Genomic DNA, 19,581 nt, shown 5'->3' with positions numbered 1-19,581 from the left:
CAGCTTCTTAAATTGGCTTCTCCATGCCCAGCACAAGCTGTACGAACTTACACAGGTCTGAGTTTGAACCAGCTAAAAAGTAAACCATGAAAATGACTGAAACTTGAGAAGAAGCTGCCAGGCATGATGTAGAGATACCCACCAATCAATTTGCACTACCATTTTATGATATTAGAACTGAATCTAGACTAAACACCAAAAAAAACTGGAGCTTGTCTTGATACGATGACTATCCGGTAAGAAGGTTTATTGGATGCATAGAATTTAAAGAAAGAAAGAAAGAAACTCACGAGGGGCAACGAACTGTCAGTGGAGGGCAATAATTTGGTACTCGAGTCCTAGTAAAGTAAGGTTTTGAGTGTACCCAACTGGAGACAACTGTCCAACAAGTAGCCCACCTTAGAATGCTACCATTTACTCACCTCCTCCAATATTGTTGGGTAGGTGATGAACTGAAGGTTATCTAATTGGCTTTTTTTTTTTTCTTTTTTTCTTTTTTTTTTGCAGACTGAAGAAGGAGAGTTATAAACTGGGAATGTTGAGCAGGGCTCCACATTCAATTGGCTTCCCTATGACAGATAGGCAGATGTAGAAAGGAATGTGACCCTTAACCCTAGTCAGCATCTGCATCTTTTTGTTAGATATGCCACCATTTATCAGCTTGATGAAAAGAGAAACGTGTTTAAGTGTAATCTTATTCTTTCACTAACTTGTCATACTGGCAAAAGAAAATGAAAAAAATTCTAATCATTGGCTGCTTTAGCATCGATTAAATCAGTGTTTGTCCCTTCCGGTGAAGCACTTACTTGGTGGGTCAAGAACCAGAAAGAAACGAATGGAAATGTAGAAACACTAACCAAAGAGGACGCCAGGAGAAAATGAGCCATGAAGGTAGCTAAAATGACAGAAGTAGAAGAGAAGGACATCAAGGATTGAGATGGATAACTCAAGCCTATATGGGTTGATAAAAGTAAGAGAAAGAAAAAGACTATTAAGTGAGAAATAGGATTATTTATAACTCTATGATGAAACTGGTACGCTAAAAGGTTTGAAACTGTTAGAAAAGTAACCCTATGGATCTTATATAAGGACTAACCTGATCGATACAAACAAATATTCTAATGTTTGTATCGATCAGGCCAGTCCTTGTATAAGATATGTGGGGTTGTTTTAGACTTTAGCCAACACTCTAAAAATTACGTTTTTTTTTTTTTATAATTAAAAGTTTCATACGGTCCAAATCACAATGATTGCTAGATATATAGGCAATTACATAATCAATTTATACGAAAAAACACTTTAGTTATCAGTTAGTACATTCAGATTCAAACTCTAATGCTCTCTTTTAATGACGAAAACGAGGACACTGAATTCTCTATTTAATTCTTGATAGACTTGACTTGACTTACTTGGGAATAAACACTCTTTTGTAACAAAGTAAATCACACACGTGAGTTGAAACAAGACAATGCCAAAAGGTAATGGGGGGACTGATGTCAGCCACGTGTAGCCACATCTGAAGTTGATCACACGTGGGGACACACTGCCAAGGTGTCAAAGTACCTTCATCAATCATCACCCATATCACAGACGAGAAGATCTGGAAAGAAAGAGTGCTCTTTCCTTCTTCGCCTTTCATGGACGGTGGTTATTGCAACGTATATCCGAAGGAACAGTAACTAATTAAGTCTCCACTATATATACATACATGAAAGAGAAAGCCTTTTTTTTCAGAAATAAATTATTAAGTTTGGATGGATAGGTGCCAGTTAGAGAGCTCACTCATCGGTTGATCGATTCTCATTTCTCTCCCTTCAATCTTCAATCTTCGTTGGCGTTTCTCCTTCAATCTCCAATCTTCTGTCTATGCGTCTGTAACTGCCTTGTATTCGGCGTAATCTTCTTCAATCTTTGGTCAGGAGGGTGGGGATCAGGAGTTTCATTTTCAGTGTCCTGAGAGCATGTCGTGAACCCTAACCGAGAGGCCCCCGTTGAGGGTGGCAGTGAGGCCGGGAGCGAATTTGGGTGCAATACCGGGGTTGACGACCTCGATCTTGAAGCGTCGAACCATTGCCACGGCGACGCTCTTGATCTCCAGGAGAGCCATCTCTTTGCCTAGACAAACCCGGAGTCCGCCCTGAAAAACTGGGTATTTGTAGGGGCTCTCTGGCTTGAATTTCCCGTCCTGAAACCACCTCTCCGGCCTGAACTGCAAGCAATCTTTGCCCCAGATGTCTTCCATTCGTCCCATAGCAAACGGATGGTACGTGACTCGTCTGCCTGTTCTAATGAAAGTTCCGTCGGGAAGAACATCGTCCTCCTGTGCGAATTTTGAATCGAACTGCACCGGAGGAAAGAGCCGCATGCTCTCGTACATGGCGGCATGCAAATAGTGCATCTCCTTGAGTTGATCGAAGCTCGCCACAGCCGCCTCTCCGCTCAGGACCTTCTCTATCTCTTCCCTGACGGCAGCCTCCACATCGGGGTGCTTCGCCAGTAACCAGAAAAAGCTGGTCAGACTCGCCGCGACGGTGTCCCTGCCGGCGAGGAGGAAGCTGATGACAATATCCCTGAGATACTCCTCGTCGTTGACGGTTCCCATGAAGCGAGAGAGAAGATCATGTTGACCGGTTGTCCCCATATTCATTCTCTGACGAATAACCTCAGCCGCCAATTCGTTGACCAACTTAAGTGCGTTCCTCAGCCGGCGCTCCGACCCGATGTTGAGCAGCCGCTTCGTCTTCCAAATCAGCGGAGAAGCCAGCGTCGCCCGCTTCGCCGACAGCTGGGAAGCGAGGTCGAAGGCGAGGGCGAATTCCGACATGGGCAGGGACAGCTCCAGGCAGCCTGGGTCCAACCCAAACGAGATCTTGCATATATTATCAAACGAGAATCGCCGGAATAAATCCTGCAGGTCGACGACCCCCCCGTCCACTGCTACGGAGGCCAAGAGCGGGAGCATCCGAGTCTCCACCTCCGATGAAACAATCCCGAACGCGTAGGACCTCACGGAAAGACTCCCGAGCTCAAGACTCGCCATCTTCCTCTGAAACCTCCAGGGCTCGCCATCGACGTTGAAGATCCCATGTCCCAAAAGATCCCCAAGGATGGTCGAAAACGGCTTCCCTTTGGGGTAATTATCGAACCTGGTCTTCAGAATATACTCCACGTTGTCCGGGTTAGCCGTGATCGTATTCCCCAGTATGTGAACATGAATCGTTCTCGTGGGCGACTTCCTCAGCAGATGGGTATACCAGTCGCACAGATTATCAAAGTCCCGCGACCACGCGGAGGTGAGATAACTCCGGCACACCTCGCAACTACACCAGGGCCTCAATCTCAGCATAAACACCATGAAACAGAAGGCCGAGAAGAAGAAAGAGAAACCAAAGAAAACATAAGAAAAAGAAGCCTGAAGAGAGTACATGCAAGAGGAAGAAATCAGGGCCGCCATTGGGTCTCGCTGAGAGCTCTGCGGCAGGAGTAGAGTGGTAGAAGGAATTAAGGGGGGAAGAAGAGAGAGAGATGGTGGCGATTATATAATGGGATTTTCTGAGAGACGGAGACAACATTATTACGGAAACACCACTCTTCTCCACCTAATGAACTATATAGGAGCCACATGATTTATATCCACGGATAACGCGTGCGCAAAAGACCAAAACCGAAGTCAGGCCTGAGACGCATCTGCCCACGTCATCACTGGAATCCATTTCCACACGTGCTTTTTATACTGAAACCGTCTACTACGCTCCTATCCCTTATTTATTTATAAAATACGAAGTAACACCAAATATTAATATTTTATTTAATAAAAAATAAGGGAAAAGTAAGGGGAATGTATGTTGCTGGGTTTAGAGGAGGAGGCATGGTCGCTATTTTTTATCTGATTAAGTGCAACTCTGTCTCGTTTTACTTTCTTAATCTCTTCCTTTTTCCTTAAAAGCCAGCTCGAATAGAATACAGGCTTGCCATGACTCATCTCTTGGTTGAAGAATTTTTGGGGATTTAAAATGGAAGAAACCTGCTTCATATGCCATTGGTGATTATTTTGAAGGTTTCAACAAAGCATATTTTGGCTTTCTAAACACTTTGAAACGAAGCCTTTAATTGGTATTTACTAATGTGTGTGATAGCATTAGATATGATAATTAAATATGTAACAAATAGAGAATTGAGATGTGTTTGGAAAGCTTTGAACTGTTCCACTTGACACTTAATCTATACATAAAATTAAGATTTAGACACTTAATCTTCTTCACGTATCCTTTTTCTCTTTTTGGTTTTTTTCTTTTGTGTCTCATAACAGCAGCGACTATTTTTACCACATTGCTTCGACAGGGGGGAATACAACTTTGATCATTTCGGAAACAAAAGGAAAGAGAAAAATGGGGTATCTATGTAAAGAGGCTGGCCAATGCAACCTAAAGACTAGTCGGTTAAGTGCGAAATGCCACACCTCACAAGAGTGGATGGAACCACTCTAACACCCACCCAACCCATTCTCTACCACCGAACGCGGGACATGGCGTGCCCCATAACTCCCGATGTCAAGAGGTTGGCCAATACAACCTAAACGACTAGTCGATTAAGTGCGGAAAGCCATCGCTCACAAGAGTGGACGGAACCACTCTGACAATCTTTATTCAGTTTCCTTCATCTCAGTGATAGTTTGAAAAGTAATTGACATTGCACTGCACATGGTATATCTCAATGAATGCTAAGAGAAGAAATCAGATGAACACTTGGCCAGATTTAGTTGAGGGAATAAAGGTTAGCTTACGTTTAAGTGATGGCTAGTGCACTTGGATACGATTTTCTCCTGCTGCTATTCTTTTAAGCAGATGATTCCAATGGTAATCATGCTACTAATGCAAGTTTTTGTGGTCAATGTCATCCACTTTGCTCATACAACTTCTACAAGCAATTAGTGTAAAAATGTCACTCTCCATGTTCAAGTTGGAATGTGACTCATGATTGCAATTAACAGAGACAAACGTCGGTGGACATTTAGATCATGCCCTTGGAACTCAAGATTTCGTAATGATCTTCTTAACAGGTAGGCACTTTAAGACTAAAACTAAGTGGTTATGAACAGATGAGTCACACTAAACATGTCATAAGATTTCATATTTTATGCACATAGAAGTAGGTTTACTAAGTTGCATTGCATGTGCTGTTTGCAGTGATTCCTAACGCTTTAAGGAAAAAACGGTAATTGGTTTTAAACGTTCAGCATTTATCTCGAGTCAAAAGATTACTCCAACCTTATCTGTTTGTGGAAATTGTTGACTCTTTAAAACCCTTTTACACTTTCACTCTTCTTCAAGGATTCCAGACCAGAGATGCACAAGTGAGGTTTGTGTCTCTAATTATTGGCCAAGTCCAATATTGGTAACTCGGTAGGATGCCTGAAATGCCTAACACACTACATGAGGCATGCTGACATTCCCACATGCTTTCAGCAGTCAAATCTATTGAATTTGAGACCTGCCATTTGTGTATGATATTCAATACAATCAGGCTCTGTCCAAAGGATGGATAAGGACAACTTCTAATGCGCTTAGTGGATGAATTCTATCTATAATTGCCCGAACTTTGATCAGTAATATGGACAGGTACCCATCCGTCCCAATCTTATTGCCGGCTAATCAAAGTCTAGGCGATGGCTCCACTCAAATGATTGCGTTCAATGAAACAAGAATTGATTTTTTTACAGCTTCTTCTGTGTAGTCAAAATGCAAGTATCCACTTTTGAGTGACTGAGGACTAAAAATATGGTTTTCACAAGTCGAGGATGCCAAACAACTGAATATGAAACTACAAAACGAAGAGAAGAGAGGTTCATTTCAGAATTCACCAAAATCAAGACTCGTGAAAGATTTCGGTATCCACGTGAATCACATGTGGAGTAGTAGCTTTATTAGCCTTTACCACATGCATCTCACAAACCCAATTTGGATAAATACCCTGTCTTGGGATCCCTGGCAACTAACTATAAATGCCGACATCAGGACCAGTTTTGTCTTGACGCCGTCGCATTGGAGTCGGCGCTCGTCGTGTTCTTTCAATTGGAGGGGCTGGGGCTGTAGGCATCCATGGCATTGTCTGCTCATGGAAGTGCTTGTGCGTGTCCAGTGTGTAAGCCTGTAGTTGGAAAAAAAGTGGATAGGAACAGCTTGCCGTCGGAGAGAGATGAATCGATGGAGATAAGCTTGGGCGTGAGAGCTGTATGTATATGCGTGATGCCTCTTTTTGACAGAGGAATTTTGTCATATATGTCGCAGCCCTTTCGACCGACATGCGCCGTGACCTCTTCCCATGTTCCTTGTCGGCCAGCGTAATAATTTATTAACTGACGTCTGTATCTGTCCACATACAGCCAACAAAGGGAGGTCGCCCGTGCACATCTTTCACCTTCCGCAACCTCTTCTTTCCCGTTGTAGCATATAGAAAGGAGAGTTGGTTTTGGGAGTAGGGAAGATTTTGATTTCAATCCCGTTCTGTTTTTTTTTAACTTTTCGTTATTAAGTGTTCGGTGAAGGACTGAATGGCTTTTATTGCTTTGACATAACCAAAATTGTGAGTGCGATTGCCGCCTGCTATACGGCCACAAATTCAATGCCCACACGAGACCCACAATTGTTAATAATAAAGCTGCTGGCCGTTGGGGGCGCCAGTTCAAAAGGACTGCCCAGGCCTACCTCCTCTGCAGTCCTTATGGTCGACATTTAGGGTCAAGCCACCATTTACTGTGCACTCCGTGGACCACTATTTAGGTATCCAGAATTTCGATGTGTATCAACTTAAGCTAGATCGATCATTCTTACCATCCGTCTAAACCGGCTTACAGTATTTAAGAAAAGAAAGATAAAGCTTTAATGTCATCGGGGCATAATGACAGGTTGGTGGCAAATCATGTCAATCTTGTTTGATTATGTTCAAAAGAAAAGGGTGACCAATATGGCACATCAATTGGTTCCACGAGAGCAATTTGCTCACTCATGTCTTTATGAGTGATTGATGGATTCGTGTTTTTTTATTTTTATTTTTTATGATTAATTACGTTGTCACCAACTTATGATGTGAGCGTGCTTCGGTTAAAAACCAGAAACAAACCGTAACTTAAGACTCCGGTTAGAGTTTTGGTTGTTCAGTCTTTGAGTCTTCCTATTAGAGCTTAGGGAAGAAGGACCTTTCTTTCCCTACAAACAATTGAACTAGAAGGTGGAAGGATAGGCAGATAGCTGTGCCCCCCTCTCTTAGAATCTCTATTTCATCTCAACTTAGGATCATCCTATTTTTGAGATTTTGGGTCTAATTAAATTTGGTTCAACCTGCTTAACCAATCAAAATATTATAAAAGAGATACACATAAAGGTATTTGGGTCATGGATTTGGGGCTTCCAGATTGACTTGGATTTAAAAAGGGACAAATTGGAACAGATTTCTTGTGAGTCGCCCTCAACTTTACCCTTACCATTGATCTAGCTTTTGGACTCATGAAGAGCAACGTAACCTGAGGACCGCACCCATTTTCCATTACGACCAAGTTGGTTTTGGACTCCAGGTGGTGAGCCCAATAATCAAAATTTAATTTTTTCACAAATTAATCAGAATGTCTGGATTTACTAATATAGTTTGCAAAAGTATATTTGATACTCTAACTCCATTAGTCATCTTTTATGACTACTCAGTGAATAGCTTCTATTTTTACTTGGCACTCAAAACTCAAATCCTTTAACAACTGATTTTGATTCCAAGCATGACACCCAATAAGTGGGTTTAATCCATCGCTCCCAAAGACCCCCTTCCCTGCCTCTAACTAGTTTGTTAAGCAGCCAACACCCCCTTCCCTGCCTGACTCTTGCGCCTCCATCTCCATTGCTCCATTGCTCCAAGGTGAATTGACAACTTACAATTTAGGTTAGAACAAATGGATTCTAAAAATTTCATCTATCTCTTCAAGCCGCAGACTAAGCTCACATTGATTCACTAACACAAGAATTCAGAACCAAAACTTGGTGACACTATAATTTTTTCACTTTTTTCTTCTGGCCTAGAATCTATAAATAGTGTATACCTGATCAATAATGATCACGGTAATATTATTCTTTATTTCTATATTATAGAGTTCTATAATCGTTTCCGTTTCAGAACTAAACTAGACAGACGTTTACATTTACCTAAATCAACTCCAGCTTCACAAAAGAAGGCTCTTTAGCCAAAAAGATGCATATAAATTTTTGAGAGAGCTTGCAACTTTGAGTAGTAATTGCATCACGTCTAGAACCTCTTTCACTATTGAGATAAGACAAGTTATACATTTAAGAGACCGAGCATAGCAGAACTCCACTTCAAGATTACATCGAGGAAGAACAATTGTCAAAGTTGGCAACTTGCCTCGTCGAACGATCAAATGATCAACCCAGATGAAGGCTATGGCCGCCAAAAAACTGCTCGTTTAGGGCGCCTGTCACCACGGTTGCCCAGTCAATAAATATTTTGTATTTTCGGTCGACTTGTTACTGGATCCCAAAACAATTCCTGCTCCCGTTACTTTCATTATCACCATCTGAGCCTGGTGAGAGGGATCAATCGGTCGTCTTGTGCGAGTTAGTGCGTGACCTTTTTTAAAAGGTGAAGTTGACACCAAGATCATGTAATCTGGGGCTAACACGCAACTGACTTTCCTATAGATATATTTCTATCCAGTAGAGCAACCAAGAAATTACCAAAGGATAAGATTCACGAACTCAGGAACACCCATCCATGGATCACACGATAAGCTTCTTCTATCCAGAAGAAAAAAAATCTAAGTTATCGCCTCTGCAACTAAGCAGAAAATTGTTAGACACATTAAATGAAAAGTGTAGATGATGGCGAAAGAAGACCATCTTCTTTTCCCTATATTTAACTTCTACAAGTCCAAAGTAGATATGTTATTTCAATATATTTATGACATAGTTATCTTAATTTATCCATCTCTTTCAATCACCAATACCAAATCAAACATGATTTTAGAAGAAGAAATGGTGCCTTTCTGGCTTGCAGAACGATAACCATTAATCTACAGATCTTTATAGATATATACACACGAATATGATTACTGAAACTGGACATTGAAATTTCAGATGCTTTAAAATCTCTTTGTTGGTCACTGTGCTCAATGACATCTTCATCTTGGTCAGCATGTCACCACTTTTAGTCTTATCATGGATGAACTTGTGATAATTAAAACGCAACCATGACATCACTTAATCAAGTAAGTGGGCTGGCTCATTTATTGGTCTAATAGATTACTTGAGGAAACTGAAGACAGGCCACCGATTTAACTGTTTGTGATTTATTATTTTTAGTATCGTAACATCAGAGACTAATCCATAAGCGAATCTCAAAAGACCTTGAACCGTTTCCTACAAATCCAGCCAAAAATCATAGCACTATCAACAGAAGAATTGTTTTCAAATCATAAAGAAGGTATATGATGTGGATAAATAGATTAAAAGGCACACCAAAATTATGCGAGATAAATCTTCATGACATCAGCTATAAGGAGCAGAACTATGGTTTTTTCCACTGGAAGCTGTTTAAGGAGCAGAACTCTGGTTTTTCCACTGGGAGCTCTCACTGACATTAGCTTGACAAGCAAAGAAGGAAGCATTCCAAATAAGTAAATGAGTGTAGCATGATGCATGAGTGATAAGATAATTGGTACCACCCGTGAGCTCCAGCAAAGCTCCATATCAGAAATCACTACTCCAATTTGAGCAACTCATTGAGCCCGAGCTTATTCAAGATAAAGAATATGCAATTATAAAGAACAAGACGCTGAACATACAGAGTTGCTGAAGCAAACCTTGTAATGATCAATCAGCCCTTGTTGACGAACTTGTGGAAGTAGTGGTATTAGAGCTTCTTCGATACCAAACCCTTTTTGCCACAAGTGCCAGAAGAAGAAAGTGAGGAGCATCCTGATAAGAAAAAGAGGTCATAGTTGAAGTACAGATCTGTGAAGGTCTGCAACTAGTTTTCAAGATGCTAAAATAAGAAGTCTCTCTGAATATGTGAAGACAAACCCATTGGAAGTTCTCGTTAGCAAGCTACTATGACTTCCCAAAATCCAACTCTTCAGGTGATGAAGCCTTGCATGGAAACTACAAGCGCCCAATACAATCCTCCACTTCTGATGAACTGCAACACATGAAGAGATTCTAACTTGCCTTGAACCAAGTAAAAGGGGCTGAGAGATAGTCAATAGCTAATTCAAGTAATGTGGAGACTCAGAGGAATCAACTAACCATATTTTATTGCACACTCCCTTCATTTTCAGCAATTTTCAGCAAGTTCAGAGTCAGCACCTGCTTTCCAACTTCCTTTTCTGGCTTCATCCGGCAATTCCACCATGTTCCTTCCCCTCACCCACTTGGCAGCAACTCACCATAGAAGTCAGCCTAAACCTCTGTCTTATGGTGTATATGGAAGGAGTGTATCAAGTGAACATGTCAATCGGCTTCCAGCATGGTCAGCACTGTCATTAATCGATTCTGCACAACATCCTTCAGTAAGCAAGTATACTCATATCTCTGCTTCCATCACCTAGCTCAATCGTTTGTAAGCAGTGGAAAACAGTTATTACCTTCAGAGATCACACTCCCCTAGAGTCTCCCCGTCAGCTTCCTCCTCCGGTTTGGCTGGCTGAAGCTAAACTTTGACAGGAGCTCCCTTCGCAACCTGGGTCCGATACGAGTAGTTACCCATATCAGAGACCGTTTGGGATCCATCCATCTCTCTTTCTCAGGTCCTGCAGGAATTTTTAGCTCTTGGGAGAGACGACATTCTGCTGTCCTCTTTGTTCCCATTGTGATCTACAGAGACTCGGCAATAATTACCGCATTGGTGAAAAGCTTGCTGACCCCTTCAAAAAATTGGGGTATATGCTCGACGAATCCGTATAACTAACAATGAAAGATTACTCTCTTTAGAAAAAGGAAAACAAAAGAATTCTCACTCAGTTCCAAAAGATTTCAAATAAACTATGTTCTATTGTTAAATCAGAGTGAAAAAAAAAAAGAAAAAAGAAAAGGAGATTGTTCCAAAAGAATTTCCTGCGCCCTAGAACTGCAAAGGCATAAAACTAACAATGGATCATACAGGAATTAACAAGACAGAGCCATCAAACTAAGTCCAGAAAATGGTTTACTAGCACACTGAAACAAGACAAAAGACGAGCTTCACTGCTGAACCACAAAGAATCGAAAATATCTAAGAGCAAATGACCTCGAAATTCTATCATTCAACTCATTCCTATGATACTGCAACTGTTCTTTCAGCTGTCAAAATTCTTGATATATCAACCCACCAACCTACGAAAATAATGAGAGCGATCAACATCATAGAGCTGGGCAGCTAAAGATATATAGAGGAAATAGATGAAAAGAGGCCTCAAAATCTCGACCTTTCCCAATTTAATTTTTGTTAATTGAATCGAATTATTGTATTTAATTATAATGTTAATTTGAATTTTGGTGTTTAATTACTGTATTGATTTTTTTGTGATTTACTGTTTAATTTCTGATTTTATGTTAATGAAAATTTTGCCAAATTAAAATTATTGTAAAGTTTTGTAATATTTTTTAAAAAATAATATACTTTTTAATAATTTATTATTTTGTAAATAAGGTGATAAAAAGTATACAAATAAAAAATATTTTTAAACACTAAAACAACTTTTTGTATATATTTTTTAATTTATAAATATTTTAAATGGATAATATATGGGTAAGACTTAAGAGTAAATTTTTTTCTATTTATAAATATTTTAAATAGATAATATATGGGTAAGACTAAAAAAATTATTTATAAATATTTTAAATCCATAGTAAATGGGTAAGAGTTAGATTATTTTTATTTATAAATATTTTAAATTTATAAATATTATTATTTTGTAAATAAGGTGATAAAAATATACAAATAAATTATATTTTTAAACTCTAAAATAATTTTTTTGTATATTTTTTTAAAATTTTAAATATTTTAAATCGATAATGTATGGGTAAGAGTCAGATTTTTTAAATTTATAAATATTTTAAATTCATAATAAATGGGTAAGAGTTAGATTTTTTCTATTTATAAATATTTAAAAATTTTAAATATTATTATTTCGTAAATAAGGTGATAAAAATATACAAATAAATTGTTTTTTTAAACTCTAAAATAATGTTTTTGTATTTTTGTATTTATAAATATTTTAAATCTAATTAATTTACTTATTTTATTTTATTTTTTAAAATATGAACAAATAAAAAGCGTAACGATAATTTTTTTAATTAATAAATATTTTAATTGTTATTAAATGGTGTTAAATAAGTAAGAGTTAATTTTTTAATTGTTTATTAATTTTTTAAAATAATTTTTTATTTTAGATATATGGTAATAAAAAGTGTATTTGATTTTTTAATTTTTTAAAATTTATTCAAAATTTTATCATGTAATGATGTGGCAGATGATGTGTCAATAATAATGACATGGCAGCCTATGTGTTCATCCACAACATTGCTCTGATGATGGAGCGACACATAAGCAGTCAAACTACGTGTCGCCTTTGACTGTCCACATATACAGTGGACCGGTCAAAGTTCGGTAGTTTTGTAAATATTTTATGGTCTTCGTTATTATTATAAATAAGTTATTTTTAATTAGTATTTTGGTAAAATTCCCTTCTTTTTATAATTTTAGCTACTGCTAGCTACAGGACAACACCTGTAAGTTCGTTCTAATCTTTGGACTTTGATAACTGTGAGAAAATTGAATAGTGAAAATACAAAATATTGTGAATTTTTTTATTTTTTTTTCATTTACTCCATTTCATAAGAAGTTGATACATCATTACGGAGCGAGAGGGAAGAAAATCTTACGACCTTTCTGGTTCTGCACATCCATGTGCGTGAAGAGAAATTTATTTTTATTTTTTTTCCTTTTAGTTGTTTCTGGGATAAATTGACATTTATCAGAGAATGGTAAGATCCATTACTGATAGTGTTCGACTCGCGATCACTGGTCTCTGGTTCACCATCTTGCCTTGCTTAGGGCACTCTGCTCCAAAACTACTAGTAATAAATAATCATATGACTTTCGTATTTGATATCCAAAATGAAAATTAAGTCATATAAAAACTAAAAAGTGTATCTGTGAGCATCGTATGAACAAAACGGCAGAATCTCTAGCAAATAGAGATTAAAACAGTAAAAAGAAAAATATAAACAAATCCACGAGAAAAAAAAATCAAATAATAACGCGCGCTCGATAGGACGTAAAAGAAAACTAACCAACTCTATCAGTTGGTTCAGAAATCAATATCGCACTTGGTCCTGGAGAAACCACCGCCGGCGCTTCCACCAGTCGTCAAAGGCATCCTTAAGTCGCACTCTGCATCCGGGGTGTAGCGATTCGTCTTGAATTTGCCAACCTTAAACCTAATCCGAGCATAAATCTTCACATCCACCTCGAATCGTCCTTCCCTCTTCTGCTGCTCGAAGTCGTTAACATCTTGGGAACCTAGAACCAGAAGCTGCTGTCCAGAGAAAGCCGGGTAGAGCATGGTGGTGTTCTTGTGGCCTTGGTAGAAGGTAGGAAGGAACCTGGAGTCTAACCTCTGTCCTTGGTAGAATGCTCTAGCTTCGAGCCTGTCGTAGTAAATACCGATCCTCTTGTTGGGGTTCCTCACGCTGACGCTAAGCGAGAGGTTGTAATGGAGGACGTTGCCGTTGGTGAGGTTGAACTGGGAAAGCTCGGCGGTATCGACATGGACCTTGACCCTGGCAGGGCGTAAGGCTAGCCAGACGATGAGGGCGATTATACCGGCGATGATGACGAGGGAGACGATAAACTTGAACAAGAAACTCAGAAGGCAGCAGGGGCCACAGCAGCAACTAGAGCCACGACCGGGGCGGCGGTAGGAGTGTGGTCGGGGGGGAATTGGAGGGCCATAGTAAGCTCCATTCAAATGAGTTTGTTCTCCCATGGAGACCGTAGCTGTGTCTCTCTACAGGAAGAATTCAAAAGAGGGAGATCTGCAGCAAATCTAAAAGGAAAGAGGCGAATAAAGCAGGTGAATCACTAGTGAAGGAGAGGAATGGATACGGCTTGTGAGAGTTGCTGAGGAGGAGAGAAATGGATACATATTTAAAGGTTTCATTTCCAATTGGGTAGTGAGGATCGGGGATGGTTCCTGGAAATTGCGGTCTGAATTGAGGCTCCCGCGTCGGATTTGTAGAAAAAACACGCGGTCGGGGTGGCGTCAGGTTACGTGGGAAAATTTCTACACGAGTACACGGTCTACTTTGATAACTATTACGCGTGGTACGAACGAGCTGTACACACTACGGGAGTTTCTTTATCATTTGTTTTCTGCGTATTCTTGATTGATTCTATCCATTTGTTCAGTTTTTCTATGTTCCATGGATTTGATTTCTCAAGGCATGCCTGCTGTTTGTTTTTTACTTTTGTTGGCCCACAGAGTTTCAACTTGAGGCCTATTTCGTGCATTACTATAAAAGATTCATGGGATTAGAAGATGACCGCCACCGACGATTATACTTATAATATGAAGGGATTAGGTGATGTTTGACTCGACTCTGCTTCCGAACCCAGATGAAATGAAACGGAATCTGAATAGACACGCCGATTACGAAAGGCTGCAAAACGAGTTGACAATCGCCCATCAAAGACTTTACGAGTGGAGTAATGTACACCCAGAAAGATCCATGAACAAGAAAACAGACAACCCCTGGATAGATAAATGTATGGACTAAAATCCAGCGCTCATAGATCAATATCGCACTTGGTCCCGGTAAAGCTTCTACTCTCTTCCCCTTGAGTCGACAAGGGAATAGTCAACTTGCACTCTGCATCCGGCCTGTAACTGATCGTCTTGAATCTCCAAACCTTCAGCCTAATCTGCAAATATATCTTCACATCCACTCTGAATCGCCCTTGGCTCTTCTGATGATTATAGTCACTGAGATCAGAAGAGCTCAGAGCGAGGAACTGCTGTCCGCTGAAAACCGGATAGAGCATGCTGGTGTTCTTGTGGCCTTGATAAAAGGTGGGAAGGTATGTGGATTGAATCCTCTGGCCCTTGTAGAAAGCGCCGGCTTCGAGCTTCTTGTAGTAAATGCCAATCCTCCTGTTAGGGTTTCTCACGCTGATGCTGAGGGAGAGGTTGTAACGGAGCGTGTTTCCGCCGATGAGATTGAAGTCCGTGAGCGACACAGTATTGACATGGAACTTGATTTTGGCGGGACGCAAGACGAGCCAGACAGCAAGAACGATGATGCCGGCGACGACGACGATTGTGAAAATAAGCTTGAGGAAGAAACTGAGGAGACAGCAAGGGCCGCAGAAACATCCGGAGCTGCGACCAGGGCGGTGGTATGAACGCTGGGGAGGTATTGGAGGGCCGTAGTAAGTTCCGTTGAGATACGATTCTCCCATGGCTGCTCCCTCTTCAGAAAGAGATGGGTAACGAAGGATGGATGTTTCCACAGAATTAAAGAGAGAGAACAGTGGACTTATGGAGAGGAGAGTGTGGTACATTAAATATGATCTATAGGAATCAGGTGATAGCTGGAAAGTTTGGTTTTCTTTTTATGTAACGAAGTCCAAGACATGGATTTTAGATTAGCCTTCGAGCGAGCCAATTAATACAAGATAAGAAAAATGGAAGAGTTCTGAGAACAAGGAACGCAGACCACGAATATGTATGTGCCTGGGACCAACGTTCCATGAACGAGAAGGACTTGAAATTATTTTATCAATTATCTAAAACTGAATCCTGATGTTTATTAGCTTAAACTTATAAAACAAATAGAGACGAATAAACCCAGAAACCAACTGATCAATAAGAGGTGATGGAAAGAAGAAAAGGAGAGTAAAATCTCCCGGCATGTTGATTAGAAATCGACATCGCACTTGGTTCTCCTAAAAAAATTATTCGGAGCGCCATTGATAACCTTAGGTACCCTCAAGTCACAGTCGAAATCCGGCCTGAAACGTTTCGTCTTCACCGATCCAACCTTGAACCTAATCCTTTAACTCGAACGTCCACGTAGAAGGAAGGACCCTTCGCTCCTCTCCCTCTCAAAACGTCGACCATCTGAGCTGCTCAGCGGGACGTAGTCCTGCCAGATGAAAACCGGGTGGAGCTTAGTGGTGTTCTTGTGACCCTGGTAGAAAGTAGGAAGACACACCGAATGGAGCCTCTCTCCGCGGTAGTAAGCTGCAGCCTTCAACCTATCGTAGTAAATACCGATCCTCCTGTTGGGATTTCTTACGCTCATCTCCAGTGTTAGATCGTATTGAAGAACATTACTATTGGTGAGGTTGAATTGGGTTAAGGAGGCGCTCTTGACGTGGACCTTGATCATGGTGGGGCGGTAGATGATCCAAAGGACGAGGGTTACGATGCCGAGGATGATGACTGAGGCGATGAATTTTCGGTTTAGTAATCTGACTTGTGCTTAAGTTCCTTATATATGAGTAAAGGCCTGAGATCAAACTTGTTTAGGGTTTAATAGTAAGCAATAACTGAGGTTTTATAAATAGAAAAGAAAGAGTTACGTCCGTTGAAATCTCTGCGCCAACTTTAGCCCGCTATAGTCATTCCATTCTGAACAGGATAGGGTAGAGATTTCCATTTTCCAACATTCGTTGGCCACCTTGCAGATTCAGGAACCCATGGTTTAGTGATGATCAGGAAGCGTACAGTGACCCAAACCATTCGGACCGTTTTTTATCGACTTTGCTTAGACGCGTGAACCATGTGTTAGTCATCTTGGTACTGTTTTTCATTTGGTAGGAGGGCGGTACCACCACATGATGTTAGGCCATGACAAGAAAAGTCCGCGTGGGCAGGAATATCGATCATCTTCATGATTGAGACATATCCACCAATGCATATCCCAACTCCCCCGATACGACAATCTTCAGTCTGAATTCTTGTAAATTATGTTTGAATTTTTGGAGTTAAAAAGCTAGTATCTGCAATGCCGACACCAGGATTAGATTTACTAATCCAGCCAAAAGTGTGCAAAATCGAACGGTCTAGAAAGATTTAAGCATCAAATGGTGGTCCCATCAACAATGGTTCCATGGACCACAGATTAAGACATGAAGGAGTGATCAAACTGGATCCTTCTGAATGTGATTAATGGAGGGGGCCAGCCTCGCAGTCGTTCTTCTCTCTTAAAAAAGTAGGTATGCAAAGCCTGAAAAGGACCATCACCAAAAACTAGTTTGATTATTAGAGAGAGAGAGAGATGACTCCACTAAATTTCGCCTCTAAATTCTAAAAGAGAAGCCACTTTAAAAAGAGGCTCGAAAAAACTCTTTTAACTCTTAAAAGTATTCATCCAGGACACAACTTCTCCAGCAAAGCCCAACTGGTTGTTCGCCAGGATTTCAGCAAAATTTTGTCGCAATTCTACAAAGAACCAAGCAAGTAGCAGACCAGCACTAATTTCTTCGCATGGGGATGCGATAAAGGAAAAAGAATTTTTAAGTAGAACCAACAAAATAACAAAATAACAAGGGATCAAAGATGGATTGATTGAGGAGCATATAATAAAACACATTCATCAAATGGAAGATTTCAAACATAGAGTGTCTCCCTTATGAGTTCATTATAATTTTTAATTTTATTGCACGTTGAATGATAACAATATTACACTTGATCGACAATAACTGGGTTTTCCGTTTCTTATTATCATATACAACCTAGAAAAAAAAAAAAAAAAAGAGGGGAAATGAAAAACAAACGGCGTCAACGAGGAGCAGAGGAGAATTATAAACCAGACGGGCCTAAACAGAAATTGACGGAAATAAAACGACGTACATACTCATTCTGTGTCCCGATTACGGTATCAGACGTCGACGGAGCAGCCGACCGGCACCTGCAGTTTCACAATCACACCATTATCGCCGTCGCTATGGCTGTCGAGCCTCAAATACGCCGGGCAATTGACATAGATGTGATAACGGCCGGAGATCCAAGTCCCGACCTTCCACCGGACGCGACCGTCGACCTTGATGTTGAGGATGTAATATCCGACCGTCTGGTCCTGTCCGACGGCCAGGCCCAGGTAAGGCGAAACTGGAACGGAGGCGCCGTTGAGGAAGGGCGACCAGACGATGGCCTCGTTGTGGCCCTGATAGGTCGATGGAAGAACGGTGCCGAGCGTCACCTGCTGGTTCCGGTAGGACGCGTAGACTACCAGGCGGTCGTAGTAGATGCCGATGCGGTCGTTAGGATTGCGTGAGACGAGGCTGATCTGCACGGTGGTTGTGAGGAGGGTAGATCCCGTGAGGTTGAACTGATAGACGGCCGCGTCTTGCAGTGAGAACCGGGGCTTCGTTGGTCGAAGCACCAGCCAGATTATGAAGATGACGAGGAGGACCAGGATTATGAAGGTGAGGAACAACGCGAAGAGGCGGCGGTACAGCTTGCGCCGCTTGTGGTGGTGGTTGCCGCAATCCTTGGCCGACATCTCTTCTTCCTGATGTTGCTCTTCCTCTCTCAATCGATTGATCCGCTGCCCTCCACCCGCCTCTACCGCCGGTTAGATGAAGGTAACGTGAAAACGAAAGGAGAGTAATCAGCGAGAAAACGAACAGTGGAAAAAAGAAAAGCGACAATCGGAGCTGCGAAAAACAGAGAGAAGAAAGAGATAAAGAGGGGAAGAAGGCGACTGGGCGAGTAATATAATAGGAGAGCAACCGGGGCAGAGTGATCTGTTTTTCTACTAATCCCAGTGTAGAACTGTAATGAAGATTCATAAGCACGTGACGCGCGAGTGGCCCTAGTATATTACCCACAATTTCAACGGTCTCGATCGCATTTCTAGAATAAAACGACTGAATCGAGAGATCCAATGTAAATCGTAAAGAGATTTATTAACTCGCTTCGTTGCCGGGCACTGTCTCTTGTATTGGACAACTGAAAAGGATTTTTTAAGTCAAAAGTAGTCAATGTACGTGAATACTCTTACGACAACGTCCAATAAATACAATATAAAAACAGAAATTATTAAATAACGGTAAAATCGCAGCCGTTGATTTAATTTTCACACACTTCAATATTCGCGGAATGTGGACGCTTGTTACGAAACGAGGATTCCCGTAATTTGACAGTTGACCGGGTATTAGTGTTTTTTCTATCACAGTTTGATTTTCTGGGCACTGAATTAGACGACAAATAGAGAAACACTTTATTCCCCTTCAGAGGGCGGCGGAGTTACGATCGTCCCATGCCAGGACAAGGACGGTCCGGATTGCTTGCTCCAGACGAGACGTCTCGAATCATATATCTATATATATATATATATATATATATATATATACAGACGAGAACGCTTTGCCCGGGAGTCTGCCGCGGTTTGCGCCCGACGCTCATGCAACCTCCACGTGGTAAGAGTAGCACTCTCGTAATTATTTTCACTCTCTGTACGGTTTTTTAATCCTGCCTTTGGTAAAGACACGATGTAAAGTATAGGGATTAGTGTATTAACATTTTTCATTATGAGA

At 40.8% G+C, this 19,581-nt stretch overlaps 4 protein-coding genes and 1 long non-coding RNA gene across 5 annotated transcripts; all 5 read right to left on the bottom strand.

Moving 5' to 3' along the window:
* Positions 1-1,688: 1,688 nt before the first annotated feature.
* LOC137957239 (cytochrome P450 94C1-like) lies at positions 1,689-3,427 on the bottom strand. Its single transcript, XM_068804986.1, has one exon. It carries the CDS (start codon positions 3,425-3,427, stop codon positions 1,946-1,948), a length of 1,482 nt encoding a protein of 493 aa, XP_068661087.1. The 3' UTR covers positions 1,689-1,945.
* A 6,092-nt stretch (positions 3,428-9,519) lies between these two features.
* Positions 9,520-11,365, bottom strand: LOC137954822 (uncharacterized). Its single transcript, XR_011113123.1, has 5 exons — positions 11,281-11,365; positions 10,640-10,958; positions 10,302-10,547; positions 10,080-10,194; positions 9,520-9,974 (listed from the first exon to the last, which is right to left on the bottom strand). It is a non-coding gene; the product is annotated as an uncharacterized lncRNA (long non-coding RNA).
* A 1,836-nt stretch (positions 11,366-13,201) lies between these two features.
* Positions 13,202-14,023, bottom strand: LOC137957278 (NDR1/HIN1-like protein 10). The gene has a single exon (XM_068805034.1). It carries the CDS (start codon positions 14,021-14,023, stop codon positions 13,346-13,348), a length of 678 nt encoding a protein of 225 aa, XP_068661135.1. The 3' UTR covers positions 13,202-13,345.
* Positions 14,024-14,823: 800 nt separating this feature from the next.
* LOC137955157 (NDR1/HIN1-like protein 10) lies at positions 14,824-15,495 on the bottom strand. Its single transcript, XM_068802029.1, has one exon. It carries the CDS (start codon positions 15,493-15,495, stop codon positions 14,824-14,826), a length of 672 nt encoding a protein of 223 aa, XP_068658130.1.
* Positions 15,496-17,677: 2,182 nt separating this feature from the next.
* LOC137956973 (NDR1/HIN1-like protein 1) lies at positions 17,678-18,768 on the bottom strand. The gene has a single exon (XM_068804659.1). It carries the CDS (start codon positions 18,543-18,545, stop codon positions 17,922-17,924), a length of 624 nt encoding a protein of 207 aa, XP_068660760.1. The 5' UTR covers positions 18,546-18,768; the 3' UTR covers positions 17,678-17,921.
* Between the last annotated feature and the right edge of the window lie 813 nt (positions 18,769-19,581).

The sequence above is a fragment of the Aristolochia californica genome, unplaced genomic scaffold (genome assembly GCF_029961685.1).
Source record: "Aristolochia californica isolate CCGP_79_NKW_82.1479 unplaced genomic scaffold, dmAriCali1.0.hap1 SCAF_2, whole genome shotgun sequence".
Lineage (NCBI taxonomy): Eukaryota > Viridiplantae > Streptophyta > Magnoliopsida > Piperales > Aristolochiaceae > Aristolochia > Aristolochia californica.
This window is presented reverse-complemented; position numbering and strand designations above follow the sequence as displayed.